Source organism: Mustela nivalis (assembly GCF_964662115.1).
Source record: "Mustela nivalis genome assembly, chromosome: 8".
NCBI lineage: Eukaryota > Metazoa > Chordata > Mammalia > Carnivora > Mustelidae > Mustela > Mustela nivalis.
Window position 1 is genome coordinate 39,613,590 of NC_139027.1, and position 15,150 is coordinate 39,628,739.

A 15,150-nucleotide genomic window follows, 5' to 3' on the forward strand; every position below is an offset into this window, starting at 1 on the left:
CAGCTGAGGATGATCACATGACCCAGCCCTATCTCTGGCTCAGAGGAAGTCCCCAGGCTGCAGAGGAATTTGTCAAAGGTGAGAGGCCCAAGTGGCAAGTGAATCTGGCTTGGGGCCTTGCTCTTCTTGCTTCCTGCCTATTACTTGGACGTGGTGGTGGATTATGGCAAAGCCCCAATGATTCACACTTCCCTATATTCACATCCTCTAGGAATCCCTAGCCACATTGAATCTGGGCTGGCCAGTGCTTAGCCCTGACCAATAGAATGTGGGCTGAAGTGAGGTTCAGGGACTTCTGCTCTGCTTGCAACCTGAGGTCTGTCCAGGCTCTCCCTATAGGAGGTCACATTCCTGTCAAAGCGAGGACCATCCATCCAGACCACCGTCCAGGCCAGAAATGGGGGAATCATCTCACCTCTTCCTCTTGTCTGCAGCCAGGCCACTCCCCTAAATGGCCCATATGCACCCCAGGATTGATCTATGGGGAACCCTCCTACGGATCTTCCACCTCCCCATCCTACCTGCCCCACACAAGCCTGAATGTAGCTGTCAGATCGATCTTTCTAAATGCAAATCTGAAGGTCATTCTCCTGTGCTGTTTAGGCTAAGTCCCAAGGCCCTCACTTGGCCTACACCTCTGTATGTGATACCCTCCAATCCCACCTCTGTCTACTCCCCTCTCTAAATACCATGGACCCTGGGCCTACCATGGGGCTCCCTGTTTCTGATGCAAGCTATACCTGTGAACACCTCCCTGCCTTTGCCCCAGGGCTGACAAACTATATCCTTCCTATTGACTCAAGGCCACACCTGTTTGGACAGCCATCACATAATACTACAGACTGGATAGTTTAAACATCAGTTTGTTTCTCAAGTTCTGGAGGCTGGAAGTCCGAGGTCAAGATGCTGGCAAGGTAGGCTTCACTCTGAGGCTTCTTTTCCTGGCTGGGAGGTAGCAACCCCCTTGCGACAAGCTTACATGACGTGTGTGCCCGAGAGAGACGGAGAGAGAGAGAGAGAGAGAGCCAGCTCTCCAGTCCTGTTTGTCAGCGTCCCAACCTTATGATTGCATTTAACCATAATCACTTCCTTAGAGGCCCTATCTCCACATACAGCCACATCTGGAGATTAGGGCTTTAATCTATGAATCTGAGGGCTTGGGAGGGTTGTGGACCAAACCCACCAAACCAAAGGTTTGGTCCATTTCATTCCAGTAGGAATGGCTGCCTGGACAAGTGTGTTGATAAGAATTCTCAGGTCTTCCCCAGACTCCGTGACAGCAAGCACTATGCTTGATTAGTGTGTCTGCCTTGGACTTAGAGAGGACAGATTGGGGTGGCTCCCGTATCAGATCCTTTCTTCCCCTGTTTTATGTTGCTTATCGTGGCCAGCCTCTCGCTTGGCCCCAGTACAATCCCTGACACATACCAGCCCCTTGACACATTTTCAGGACTGAATCAACAAATGAGTAATGGTGTCTCAAAGTCCATTTCAGAGGGACGAGTTCCCTGGAGCTTCCCAGAGGCTGTGCGGTAGGGCGGGTGGCTGGAGATCTTGAAGGACTTCACCCTTCTCTCCCCTCACCCTGGGCTGGAAATGCTGCATTTGTCTTAGGGACTCTACACAGATGCCTGGACTCTGGTCTGTCAGGGTCCCAGGTGGCTCTTCTGACACTGTCCCCTCGAGCCACTGAGACTTTGGCCCTTCCCACTGTCCTGCTACCCCTGCCCTTTGGCTGTTGTTGCTTTGAAAAGTAAATTGGTTCTGTGGCCTCTAGGCCCGGGAGCAACGGAGAGCCTGGCCTGGCTTCTGATGGGAGGTGGGGAAGCGGGGCTCCGGGTAACTGGTGCTGGGAGCAGGAAGGAGAGCCAGCAGGGGTGTGTGTGCATTGTGGGAAGCGGCGCCCTGGTTAAAAGGGAACTATACTCGAGTCCAAACTGCTCCTGTTAAAACTCAGCTCAGGAAAATGGGAGTGTGCGTCTGAATGGATATGCCTGGGCCTGCTTCTTCCCCTGCCAGTCGCCCCTGTCTCCATGCTCGGACTTGCTGCCTCTGCCAGCCTGGCCATGTGGCCTGCAGCTGGGCCCCTTGTAGACTGCTGTAGATGGCGGCCCATCCTGGCCCTGCTTCTGCTCTGGGCCTGCTGTGGCCTCTGCCCCCACTGAGCCCTAATGTGCAGCTAGCCCCACGCCTCACCCTGTGAGATGTGCTCCTGCTCCCGAGGGGCTTGTGGCCTGTGGCGGTGGCAGGACCCTTAGGGCCAGCTGTGTGTTGGGAGGGCCGGCGGTGATGACCCTGTCTGGTGGGGCCGGGGGGCAGGCGAGCAGGCCTCGGACTGCGGGGTGGGCTTCGGCCCATGCATCCTCCTATTTGCCTACAGCAGAGGGTGGGAGCAGGGGCCACAGGGAAGGAGACCAGAGAGGGAGGGGTGTTTGGGCCACACAGGACAGCAGAGTCGACTGCTTTGAGCTTGCAGCCTTGAGAAGAGAGCAAAGACTTCCTGCAGCTGGTTCACTTGGGGTCCTGTCCCCTCACCCATGGACACCGTCTCACATTGCGCCTGCTGGGAGAAAGGGCCAGCATTCAAACAGGCCGCATCCCCCTGAGTTTCCCAAGGTTGGATAGAACTTGTGGTCCTTTCCCAGGACCCTGGAAGGCCTTCCCAGGAGAACCACTGGGAGGCCACTGGCCTTTCGATTTCCTCACCGTCTTCCTGGAGGTCCTACTGGTCTAGGCAAGAAGGTCGCTGAGCCCTGGGAGTTGGAGTCACAGAGAGGCGAGGACATCCCCGACACTGCCTGCGTTCTCAGGGAAGTGGCCTCCCTGCTAAGGGCCCCGTGTCCTCTGAAGTACCCTTGGATGGGGCCAGTCTACAGTCGAACTCATCCTGTGACCAGCGCTGGTTCCATGAGAAGAATCCAAGGGGTTCACTCTCAATGAGGCTTCTCCCCGCCAGCAATGTTGGTGAGTGTTTCTTGCGCAGTAACATGGAATCTTTGTACCTCTGTTTCTGCCTGTTAGGTGCGATCTACAGTGGGCTCCCTGCATGATCTGAGCTCTACGCCTCTCTCCCTCTGAGCTCATTCATACTGTCGGCCCTCCTTCGGCCACACTAGCTTTCCTGGGCCTGGAGTCCCCACCTCCTCCTGACCTCCAGTTTTGGCCAGTGCAGTGTCCTGTTCTTTAGGTCTTAGTATAAAATGCCCTCTTCCAGGGAAAGCCTTCGGGACCTTTGTCAGTGAGCTGTGGAACAGCCTAGACAAGAGAGCCAGACATGTCTGTCAGAGCTAAGACCTCGTGGTCAAAGCCCAAAGGGAGATGCACAGAGGCCAAACTGGAAAAGGAAAGAAAAAGACAGATTCTGGTGAACAATCCAATGAACTTGGGAGTGAAAAATGCAGAGAAGTTGACAATACAAAAATCCCCTCTGCTCACAACCTGTATGATGCTCGGCTCTAGGCATCTGCGTCCTAGGAAAGTCAGAGGCCGTTACTGAATTAGTAGCAAATTTCTGAATCTTTTATGGGGGTCACATTCTCCCAGGAAAACGGAGAGTTTCTTACAATGGGAGTATTTCTTCTTATTGCACATGTATTCCCTTTTACTTCTAGCAGAATTCCGGTTATCTTCTCCGTTCTGGACATCTTCTCTTTGTCTGCTTTCTGCAGGAGCCAGAGGGGGAGGTGGGGCAGGGAGACAAAGCTGTCTTCCCCCGCAGTCTGATTGTATCATGAGTCCCAACAGGAGAGAGATGGCAACTCAGTGTTTCCCTGACGGGTCTGTGAGGGGAGAGAATATAATGAATGGATGATTGATAAAGATGAGGGGAGGATGGAGCAAGAGCCATCAGCGCCGTGAACTTGAAGAGACAAGCAGAGGACGTGATTCAAGAACCCAGCGAGGACTGCAGCTGAAGCGGGGGTCGCTGTGGCCTCCCATACCTGAACCAGCCCTGCCACTGCCCCTCCCATCCCCCACAGGCCCTAGAACAATGCACACCCTGGCTCTTTCCCTCCTGTGCTCCTGTTTCTTGCTGGTGTCCACTGTGGACTGATGTCACCAGCGCCGGAAGGTGAGGAACCTCCAAGGACAGTTTATCCAGCTCAGCCTCTGGAGACGGGGCAAGGCGGACAAGAAAGAGGGGCAGATCTGGAGGGACAAACAGAATATCCCGAACGGTACCGATACACAGGACAAAGGAACATACTAGAATCCGGCCATCATTTACTGAGCACTAACTGGGGACCTAGCACGAGGAAACGCTGTCAAGCTAAGGAGGGGCTTTGAGCAGAAGGAAAAGTGAAAGGACGTCCCCAGGGTCAGAAGACTGGCATGCAGACTCCAGAGGGAAGCAGGCACCCCAGGCAGGCAGAGCAGGAGCAGAGAGACTGCAAAGCCCCTTTCGGGGTCCTGGTTCCTGTTCTCTGAAGAGGCCTTGTGGCCTGTATTTGTGAAAGTCCCTTGATTGCACACAATTTCCCCTTTACATAAGACAGCTTGAGGAAGTTTCAGTTTTTTAAAAAAAGATTTTATTTTTTTGACAGAGTGTGTGAGCACAAGCAGGGGGAGCAGCAGGCCGAGACAGAGGGAGGAACAGACTTCCCACAGAACAGGGAGCCCAGTGCAAAACTAGGTCCCAAGACACTGGGATCATGACTTGAGCCCAAAACAGACACTCAACCGATTGAGCCCCCCAGGTTCCCGGGAGGTTTCAGTTTCTTACAATCAAAGAACTTTGGGTATACTTTATTTGAAACAAAAGCACCTTGAACACACTTCATTTCATTCCTCCACATAACGACCTCCGTTTTAAAGATGAGACTATTGAAGGTCCCAGTAAGATTAAATCATCTTCACTGAGGGAGTTGGGAATCACACTTGGGTCAGCCTGACTCCACACTTTGGAATTTTTTAGGACTCTACAAGCTGGCAAAGCTGGCCAGAAGCAATTTCTGAAACCAGAAGGGAGCTCCACCCTTGACCAAGGCCCCTCTGTGGGGAAGCGGTCTCAGCGGGCCAGCAAAAGCAAAACTTGTTGGGGTTCTGCTGAGGAGCCGTAAGTCATGGCAATGACTTCCTGTACTTAAATGTTCGAAGGGTCGAGTAAGGGACCAACCCTGGACTTGCCAGACTACTGCTAAGTTTTTTGTTTGTTTGTTTCAAGAACTCCTAGGAAAGCAATGTATTTGCAAATGCTGGAATTCCTTACATAAATACCAAGGACAGGGTTGACTGCGCATTGGAGTACCCCCTCATACACTGCCCCCCACACATCCGCAAGTATCCGGTACCCCAGGCCTGCTTACCTCGCACCCCTCTGGGAACCCGGGATGAGGCTCTCAGCAACCACCCCCGCCCCCACCACCCGGATCTCATCTCATCCGCAGGCTTGCACCCTGTCAGCTTCCTCACCTCAGAGCAGGAAGGTGAGGTGAGGTAATGTCTCCACTAACCCACAGTGGCCAGGAGATGAAAAGAATCTCAGAAATGCTGTGTTTAATTTAAAGCAGACCCAGCCCGCCTTAGCCAGGCTGCAATTTCACTCAGAATAACCAGTTTGTTTTTCTTGGACATTCCAGGAACTAACCGGCCACCCCTTGTTAAGTCCCAGCAGGAATGTTAGGGCGGCCCCTCACTAGGGGTACATGCTGCCTGCAGTTCTGCCCTTCTGAGGCCTCTGGGTCTCTCTGGGGACGGCGGGGGGCGGGGGGGAGCGGCTCCTGCTTCAGAGAGCACTGCTCTCCCTTTGCCCCCTATGGCTCCTTTACTCCCTGCCAGAATTCTAGGGGTAAAAGGTTGTCATATAGATAATAATGGCGACACGCTCACCCAGTGTGATCTGTTTACCCAGCGCTCTCTGTGTGCTCCACTAAACGCTTCCTACTTACTCTCTAATCAAGCCCTTACAACACCCCGATAAGGTGTATAGAAATTTCTATTGCTCTTTTCATAGGTGGCGAGGCTGAGGCTAAGGGCTTTTACATGCCTTGCCCCAAGTCACCCAACTGGGATTGGAGCCTCCTCCCAAGCTCTGGGTCCAAAGCCCAGGCTCCTCTCAGCTGCCATCCAGACCAGCGCCCCCTCCAAGAGCCCGAGGAGCTGCAGGTTTGGCCATACTGGTGTCTGGGCAGGGGGTGCTCTGGGGACACCCGGGGGACCGCTGGTGGGAGGCAGTGCTGTAATCATAAGCCCTTCTAGTTGTTCACATCTCCACTTGGCTTCCAGGTGAGTTGGGGGCTTCCAATCCCTGTGAAGTTTGCTGCTTCGGGGCATCTGTTGGACTCCTGACCTGTGACTATCAAGTCTGGACTCAAAGCAGGGCCAGGCAGCTCATGTGGTAGAGAGGCAGGCTCCTGGGCTCTGGGCAGCCCTACCCTGCCCCAGCCTTGGCTCCTGCTGGCTAAAATGGTAAATGGAGATGGGGAGAGGGAAGGACCCCAGCTCAGAGTCACCAGCCCCTTCTGTCCCTCTCTGGCTGCCATGTTGCTTGGTGGCAGATTTGTGCCGTTTAGGCCTTGTCTCCAGGAGCCTGTGTGAGGGAGGTGGCAGGAGGAGGGGTACTGGAGAGCCCTGGGCTTCCAGGGAAGCTTCCAGGACTTGGAGAAGGACAAAGGAATGGGTAGGGCTTAGAGCAAAACCAGCATCTGGGTGGCCCAGATGGGTTTCTTCTTGGGCCTTAAGGCTGGTTCCAGAGCCATTTCCCAGAACCTGGCCTTGTCCTCTTGGCCGGGAGGCACAACCGATGGCACACTCAGGGCACAAGCCGCCCAACCATACAACAGATTTTCTCCTTTTGGGCTTCCAGAGAGAGCCTGCAGTGCTCCTGTGAACAGACTGCCTACAGGCCTTCTCTCTGTTCAGTATCCTCTGCTCCCCCCTAAGGGAGCTAAGAAATGAGCTCTCAGGCCTTCCTTCCGGCTGCCTTCGAGATCAGCAGGACTGGGGCGGACAGGATGGGTGGTGTGTCCTGAGGCAGATGAGACTCCCCTTGGTTCCCCAGGCTGGGCCAGCAAGAGGAAAGCTGGTGTGTCTGGTGGTTAGGGAGCTGGGAGCTGGAGGCCGGGGAGGGCCTGATTAGGAGCCTCTCAGGGAGGGGCTGGCTCAGAGGACAATGCGCTTACTGTGGGTGGCCTGGCTGCTGCCTTTCCTCTCTGCTCCCAGTAGCAGTTTCCATGGCACCCAGAGACTGACTTGGCCACAAGTGTCTGTGGAGACAGTACGTGGGAGTCCTTGAGTCCCAGCTTCTCCCCTGGACAGCCAATACCTGGCAAATATCCCTGAGGGCTGTGCTATGGGACCTCCTAAGCCCACGCGCCCCCCCTCCACTCCAGGAAAGGGTGGAGACTTGGGGCTTTTCTGTGTGATCACTGTATGAGGTTCCCCGCTTAGGCCTGCATTCTTCAGATGTTCATCTGGGGGCAGAAACAAACAGGTGACACAAATCCCTTTTGTGCATTTCCCCAAAGCAAAGGCGATAAATTAACTCTCTCCTCCGCTGACACATTTGTAGAATGGTATGTGCTGGGGCTAAGTTTGGAGAAGTAGGAGAGGCACTTGATAACATACCAAGTCAGGAGGACAGGTAACTCTTTAACTAAAGAAGCACTATAGCTAGTTAACCTAGTTAAGCCTTAACCCAAGGCAGCTAATGACAAACGTCATCATCAGTGTACAGGCAAAATGCTTTTGACCTGGGGGTTCTGAGAATCGCAGCTTTGTCTAAAAGCTGTGATAGGAGCGGGGCCTCCGCGGGCACCGTCAGTCCAGGCAAAGGCGCAGAGGTGGGGAGGTCTAGGGTGTGGGGGGCCTGGGTTCCTGGTACCATGTGCTGGGGGACGAGGTGCTGACAGATCACAGGATCCCGCATTAGGCTTACAGATCTAGACTCTTTGGTGGTGGAGACTTCTGGAGGTTTGACTTTGGGTAAGGGTGGGGGAAGTGAGGAGGGGAAGGGCATTATTTAATTAAAATGGGGCTTCTGAAAGCCCAGCCTGCTAAAGTGCTCCAAACAGCAAGCATGATCTCAGTTTCATGCATTCTCATTTTCATGAAATGGCTAATTGTGAAAGTAGCTGTTTCTCTGATTTTCCTCAGTCAAATGTCAACCCAGCATGAACCCGTGGCCAGCTGCATGCCTCGCCACGAGTGCTCTGGGTGAAGTGTGCAGGGTGCCTCGGAAAGACCAGCTAAGAGATGGTGGAAGTGGGGGCTGTGGTGGGAAATGGCGGGGCGAGGGGTTGGGGGAAGACACAGGAAGTGGAGTGGCCCCGGTGGAGGCCCATTTTACAGATAAAGAAACTAAGACTCAGCTAGGGAATACTACATCTGAACTTACCTTTCTGCAAAACTCATCTTGTTTTCTTTGGAGACACTGAGTGTCAGGTAAACAATTCTCCAGGAGGCCAGAAGTCCGGATGTGGGATGTGAAGATAGCAGGACTCGGAGCAGGAGGGAAGGACCTGTGCGGGACACGCCTGATACCATGCATCACACTTTCTACCTGCCCTGTGGTGGGTTGGTCCCCCCAGGAAACAGACTGAGGTGGAGACTAGTGAGCAGAAAGTTTATGGTGGTAGGCCCTGGGGCTCATGTTCAGGGGGTGGAGGCGAAGGGAGAAGGGGGAATGGGCAGGGGGGAGATCCGGCACCAGAGCAGCCACCACAGAGGTGTCACCCAGCCCCATGAGGAGCTCTGGAATCACTTTGGCCTCAGAATTGTCCTCAGGTTGGACAAAAAGGCTGCTGCTGGGGAAAATAGGCCCTGCCCTCCTGGAGAAGGTTCTGGGTGGCACCACACACAGTCCATGCAGGACCGATGTCTCCACCGAATGCCACTTCCCTCCAAGTTCTAGAAGTCACGTTCCTGAGAGGGAGAAGTGACTGACCTAATTCATTTTTCTGAGCCAGACTATACAGGTCAAAGGCCACTGACCAGCCCAAAGATTGACTGTGTCCGGGTGAGCCATGCAAGAGCTAGAATTTCTTTCTTCCTCTCTTTCTCTCTCTCTCTTCCTTCCTTCCTTTCTTCCTTCCTTCTTTCTTTCTCTTTTTTCTTTCTTTCTCCCCTCTCTCTCCCTTTCTCCTTTTCCTCTTCCTCCTCCTCTTCTTTTTCTTCCTCCTCGTTGTCATCGTCTTCTGCTTCTATGAGCATATGTAACTTTTGTAACCAGGAAAAAAAAATCACATCTAAATTGTAAGACATTATGACGTTCACTTGTCCATTTATACAGCTGAGGGTTGTGAGAGAAGAGGGCGGGGAGATGATGATTGCATAATGCAGAAGAGGACTGTGGGACCGACAATGATAGACCTGTTTGGCCATATGCAATTCCATCATTGCTAACACTTGAAAGAGCTATTCCCATTCTCAGCAACAGGGATAAATCTCACAGATGCAATATTGAGAAAGACACTAGACACAAGAGAGTACAGCCTGTATGATTCCATCTATATGAGGTTCAAAAACAGGTAAAACTCATCTACGGTGACTGAAATCGGAATGGTGGTTACCTTGAAGAAGGAATTGACCTGGGAGGAAGCAGAGGCAGCCTTTTGGAGTGACGGAAATATTTCATGCACTGATCTGAGTAGTGTTAACTGGGGGGATAGATATTTAAAAGATTATTGGTCCAGACTCTGAAGATGTGTGCTCTTTATTATAAGGATTCCACTTCTGTTATTATTATTTTTTTTTTTTTTAAAGGAAGAGAAAACAAGCACCTTACTCCTGAAGTTACTTGTATTTCAGTGGGGATCTAGGCCAATAAAGGCATTGTGTCTAATGATAGAATTTTGTGTTTTTCTAGAGGTCCGGGGGAGCCTGAAAGACACCTTTTAGGCCATGGGTTTCCACCTTTGTCAGCTCTCTAAATTCTGCCTCTGATTCTCCTAGTTCCCAGACCACTAATATCCTGCCCTCATGCTAAGGACTATTTTTAGAAATTGTTGAGGAAGAACTTCCTTTTGACTCAGCACGACTCCTATCGTGTGTGTGCAGAAGGCGATCCTGGCTGACTACAGGGTGCCTTGGGGTCCTGTGCAGCCCTAGGTCTTCCTACTCCTAAAGACTCTGGCCCAGGAGTAATCCACATGTCAAGCACAGCCCTCACTATTACATATTTATGTACACACACACACACACACACACACACATGCACACACATACTCACAGATGGGTGTGAATATATATTTTTAAGATTTTATTTTTAAGTAATCTCTACACCCAACGTGGGGCTCAAACATACAACCCCGAGATCAAGAGTTGCACCTCCACCGACTAAGCCAACCAGGCACCCCTTTAATAATTTTGCTTTTAAAAATAATAAGGATATGAGGAATTCATGTTATTTGTTGGCAGTCTTCACGCATTCCTCAAGAATTCTTGCAAATGGGCCAATGTTACTTTCAATTCATTTTTCAAATGTTGTGAAACGATGATAAATAGTAAATTGACCAATTAATGAAGTTGACATAATGGTTTACCTTGTAGGCATTTCGTTAAACATGTAGTCATTCTGATTATGCTGTTTTTCTCTGCATATTTTCCAGTAAGTGTATTCCTTTCCTAGAACTCAGACTTTTCCTGTGAGGATAGTGTCCCATTGATAAACTAGATCTGCTTGGGAAGTCACCTTTTGGGACAAGTGGGTGGGCTTGGCCAGCATGATGGCGGTCCCCAGCAGCTCTGCTGCGAGGGACAGGTCATGGGTTGTGGGCGATGAGTGGGGATGTTCTCTGAGAAGAGTCAGCCATTTCCCAAGCGTTGGTGAATGTCATCCTTCCTGGTCTGTGGTGTTGGGGAGAAACTCGAGCTCAGCAGATCCCCTGGAATTATGATGCTCAATTGAGTCTGACCACAGATATGTGTCTGAGGGGTCACATGTGAGTCCTCTCACATCATAGCTCTTGATGAACTGACGTGAAAAGATGTCCAAGGCAGAGTCAAGGGAAAGGCAATTTTATACAGCACAAAAAGTAACAGCCTCTTGCTTGTATGTACATAAGCGTGGACAAAATCTGGAAGAATGTACCAAGGACTGGAAATACTGCTTATTTTCAGAAAGCATAACTATAGGGGAACTCTCACTTTCAGAGTCACCCTTGCCCCCGTAATATTTGAATTTTTACCATGAGCACATACACCCATCCTCGATTTATGCGATGGATAAGTCCAGAAATGTGTCAGTTCATTCCAAATGCTTGCCTCAAACCTGCAAAATAAAGTTTCTCATAAAGAAAGAAAGAAAACACTGGGGATATGTTTCAGTAGATTGAAAGCATCATGAGAGAAACATCCTCTCTTCGGTCATTCATTAAATAGCGACAGTAAACAACACGTATAAATGTATGTTAATGATTATTCAAGAAACAAAAGGTCACCTGACAAACGCTGGTGAAGCTGGAGATGGTGGTTTTGGCCTGTAATCATCAAATCCGTCTTTCTCCAAAAGAGAGGATCATAAGGGAAGGGAGGGAAAAATGAAACAAGACGAAATCAGAGAGGGAGACAAACCATAAGAGACTCAATATGGGAGACAAACCATAAGAGACTCTTAATTATAGGAGACAAACAGGGTTGCTGGAGGGGTGGGGGTGGGGAGAGGAGGTACCGGGTGACAGGCATTAAGGAGGGCAGGTGATGTAATGAGCACTGGGTGTTATATAAGACTAACGAATCCCTGACCTCTGCCTCTGAAACTAACAACACATTAGATATTAATTAAATTTTTAAAAATCTGTGTTTCTCCTTTTTCTCCATTTTAGTGAAACTTGCTTCCAAAATGTTTGCCATGGGTAACATCTCAGTCTTTGTCCTTTTTAAAATTTTGTGGCTCTGTTGTTTAATAAGGTAAAATCTGATGGAAAGGTGACGCTGGAAACCGTTTCTGTAAGGGCTGGCAACTTTTTGATGAAAAACTTCTGGCTGTTTATTCATCCAGGACCTCCCAAGAATATCAATCAGTGTCTTCTCGTCGTGATAATCCTACAGGCTGAGCTCTTGGGGAAAGACATGTCACCCAGTGTCCTCTCAGACCACAGGCAGGACCCAGCCTCCAGGCTAACTGGGAGCCTGGATGAGACGACACTTTGCATTTTGCTCTAAGGGTCTGATTTTCTGGTTTTCTGTGATTTTCTGAACCCGGGGATCAGGGAAAGGTTCTGAAAATGAGAGGCAGGCAGTGTATTCCCAAACAAGCTCTATCTTGAAGAAATTGATTTCTTTAGCCATTTTTTTCTAAAATGTGTAGAAATGAATCCCAAGTAAGTTGATTAATCAGAAAAAAGTCCTAGAAGGGGAGCACCTGGGTGGTTCAGTGGGTTAAAGCCTCTGCATTCAACTCAGGTCATGATCCCAGGGTCCTGGGATCAAGCCCCATGTCGGGTTCTCTGCTCCTTGGAAAGCCTGCTTCCTCCTCTCTCTCTGCCTGCCTCTCTGCCTACTTGTGATCTCTGTCTGTCAAATAAATAAATAAAATCTTAAAAAAAAAAAAAGTCCTAGAAGTGAAATTTTCAAAAGAGAAGCTCAGGCTGCAGGTGCCCAAGTTGTCATTGGATAATTTTCCGATTCATTTGCTTGGCATTGGCTGCCCCTAAAGGGGACATTCAGGGAGACTGAGGAGCAATTAGAGGGATATCTAGGCCCGTATGACATATATGACAAGCTTTATATGACTGTGAAGAACTCACAGTCCAGTGTGGTGTTTCTCAAACTCTGAGGACTGTTCTCATTTTCTACCATATCTGACTATCACATTTACAATCTTTTACTTAATATTTTTCTTCAGAGGAACTGATTGTTTCTCTTCAATAAATTTGTTTCTAAGAGAGCTTATGTATCTATTATGGACTGAAGGTTTGTGTCCCTCCAAAATTCTTATATTGCTGGTATGAGGAGGTGGGACCTTTGGGAGGTGCTTAGGTCATGAGGATGGACCCCTCAGGAATGGGACCAGTGCTCCCATAAAAGGGACCCCAGAGAGCTCTCTTTCTCTCTTTTCACCCCCAGAGGCTACAAGAGATGGGCAGTTGGCAGCCAGGAAGAGGTCTCCCACCGGAGCCTGACCGTGCCGGCATCCTGATCTCAGACTTCCAGCCCCCAGAACTGTGAGAGAGAAATATCTGTCACTGCTAAGCCAGCCAGCTGACAATGTTTTGTCATAGCAGCGCGAACTGACACAGTATCACTGCGAGATTATGGATTGTGATAGTCATGATTTTTTCTAATACACATCACAATAAATATAAACTATTAAACTATTCAAGTGTTTTAAATGCCTGTCCACCTGTCACCTCAAGGCATTTTGTGTAGCAGCCTCCGGTGGGGAAACATCAAACTCTGTGAGGAGATTCGACACACACACTATGCATTAATAACTATAATCTAAAGCAGGGCGGGACCTATGTGTGGGAGACCAGTGCAGTCCCACAGGTCCCATAGTCAGAAAGCTTCTGCGTTTGGGACTTTGTGCTCTTGCCTTGTCTTGAAGTTTTTAACTGAGGCATAAATTAGTTCTGGGTGTACAACACAGTGAAGCAATATTTGCGCATACAGAGAAATGATCCGACAGTAGTCTAGTTGACATCTATCGCCATACAGAGTTACACAACGATCTCCTCTCCTAGCAGCTTTCAAATATGGAATATGGTATAATTAATAGTCACCGTCCTTGACATTACATCTCTATGGCTTGTTATCTTATAACTGGAAGTTTGTACCTTTGACCCATCCTCCCCACCTCTGGCAAATACCAGTCTGTTCTCTGTATCGAGGAACTCAGTTTTGTGGTGGCGTTATTTTCAAATTTCACATATAAGCGAGATCATGTAATATTTGTTTTTCTCTGTCTTATTTCACTTAGCATAACGCCCTCAAGGTCCATCTATGTTCTCACAAGTGGCAGGAATTTCTTCTTCTTTTTTTTTATAGCTGGATAAAATTCAGTTGTATATATATATATGTGTGTGTGTGTGTGTGTGTATATATATATATATATATATATATATATACCACATTTTCTTTTTCCATTCATCCATTGATTCATACTTAGTGTCTTTCCATATTTTGTTGTAAATAACACTGCAGTGGACTTGGTGGGGGTGCATGAGGTTTTTAGTAAATGAATCCCTGAGCTGGTGTTGTGGAAGTAAAGTCCAATAGGACAGTGAAACACGTGCTGGTAGCTGGTGGCCTCGGCGCAAGCACCGTCCTATCTTCTGCTGTCTCCCCCGGATGTGGTCTTTGGCTGCCCGGCCTCCTTCCACCTGGTGTCCTCTTCTCAGCTAGTTTCCCCTCCCTGCCCTGGTCCAGCAGCCACTGCCACTCCCTGCCCTGGCCAGAGGGACCCGGGCCCGGAGGGCCCTGCTGTGTCTCAGGACACGGCGGGATGGCAGCTGTCTCTGCCCTGGGCTGGTGGCATGGTGCACTCGGCAGAGGCGAGATTCTTGCCCTCCCCTAATGCAGGTACCTAGAGCTGCCCGGTGTGCAGGTTGCAACCCCCCGGGGGCTCGCCTGCCTCAACATGCTAATCCAGCCCCTTCCAGTGGGAGAAGGAACCCCACAGCCCACGATGTGTGAGCACCAAGTTGTGGAAGACACAGGTGGCACGGTGCCGGTGAGGGTCTGCCATCGCAGCCCCTTGCCCGAGGGAGCGCAACTGAATAGGAAACCAAAAAAACACCATGAAGGGAGAAGAGAGAGTTTTGGGAAGAAAAGAAAAAGCTTTCTATTTTAGTACATTTAATGGCAGCTTTACTTCTTCTTCTTCTTCTTTTTAAGATTTTATTTATTTATTTGACAGACAGAGATCACAAGTAGGGAGAGAGGCAGGCAGAGAGAGAGCAGGAAGCAGGCTCCCTGCTGAGCAGAGAGCCCGACATGGGGCTGGATCCCAAGACCCTGGGATCATGACCCAAGCCAAAAGCAGAGGCTTTAACCCACTGAGCCACCCAGGTGCCCCTCTTCTTTTTTGAATAAGGGGCCTTGATTTTCATTTTTATCTTGAGCCCACAAATTATGTAGCTGAACCTGACCCAAAGCAGCCCCTGGGAAGTGTCACTGGGTCCAGGCAGGTACAGTTTCTAGAAGGTTCTGGAAGATGTTACCCAGTGGCCCTGCTCCTTGGGGCTGCTGAGTTGGGCCTGGGAGTCTGAT

At 50.0% G+C, this 15,150-nt stretch overlaps 1 protein-coding gene and 1 long non-coding RNA gene across 11 annotated transcripts in view; one reads left to right on the forward strand and one right to left on the reverse strand.

The window, feature by feature from the left end:
- Positions 1 to 2,693: 2,693 nt before the first annotated feature.
- Positions 2,694 to 13,256, forward strand: LOC309870926. Its single transcript, XR_014314871.1, has 3 exons — positions 2,694 to 2,964; positions 5,954 to 6,105; positions 13,006 to 13,256. It is a non-coding gene; the product is annotated as an uncharacterized lncRNA (long non-coding RNA).
- The window catches only part of LOC309870916 (uncharacterized protein), a gene marked incomplete at its 5' end in the record, with an annotated part of 69,959 nt that continues 58,309 nt past the window's right edge, over positions 3,501 to 15,150 (reverse strand). For 2 of the 10 annotated variants that reach the window (XM_082743523.1, XM_082743526.1), the window contains 4 exons: positions 3,501 to 3,779; positions 8,336 to 10,823; positions 11,127 to 11,209; positions 11,379 to 11,436. In XM_082743523.1, the coding sequence (XP_082599649.1) occupies positions 11,181 to 11,209; positions 11,379 to 11,436 (87 nt within the window). In that variant the 3' untranslated portion in view covers positions 3,501 to 3,779; positions 8,336 to 10,823; positions 11,127 to 11,180. Of the gene's footprint in view, positions 3,780 to 3,999; positions 4,150 to 8,335; positions 11,210 to 11,378; positions 11,441 to 15,150 lie in introns of all 10 variants that reach the window. The other 8 variants (XM_082743518.1, XM_082743524.1, XM_082743522.1 and 5 more) reach the window with 7 other exon arrangements.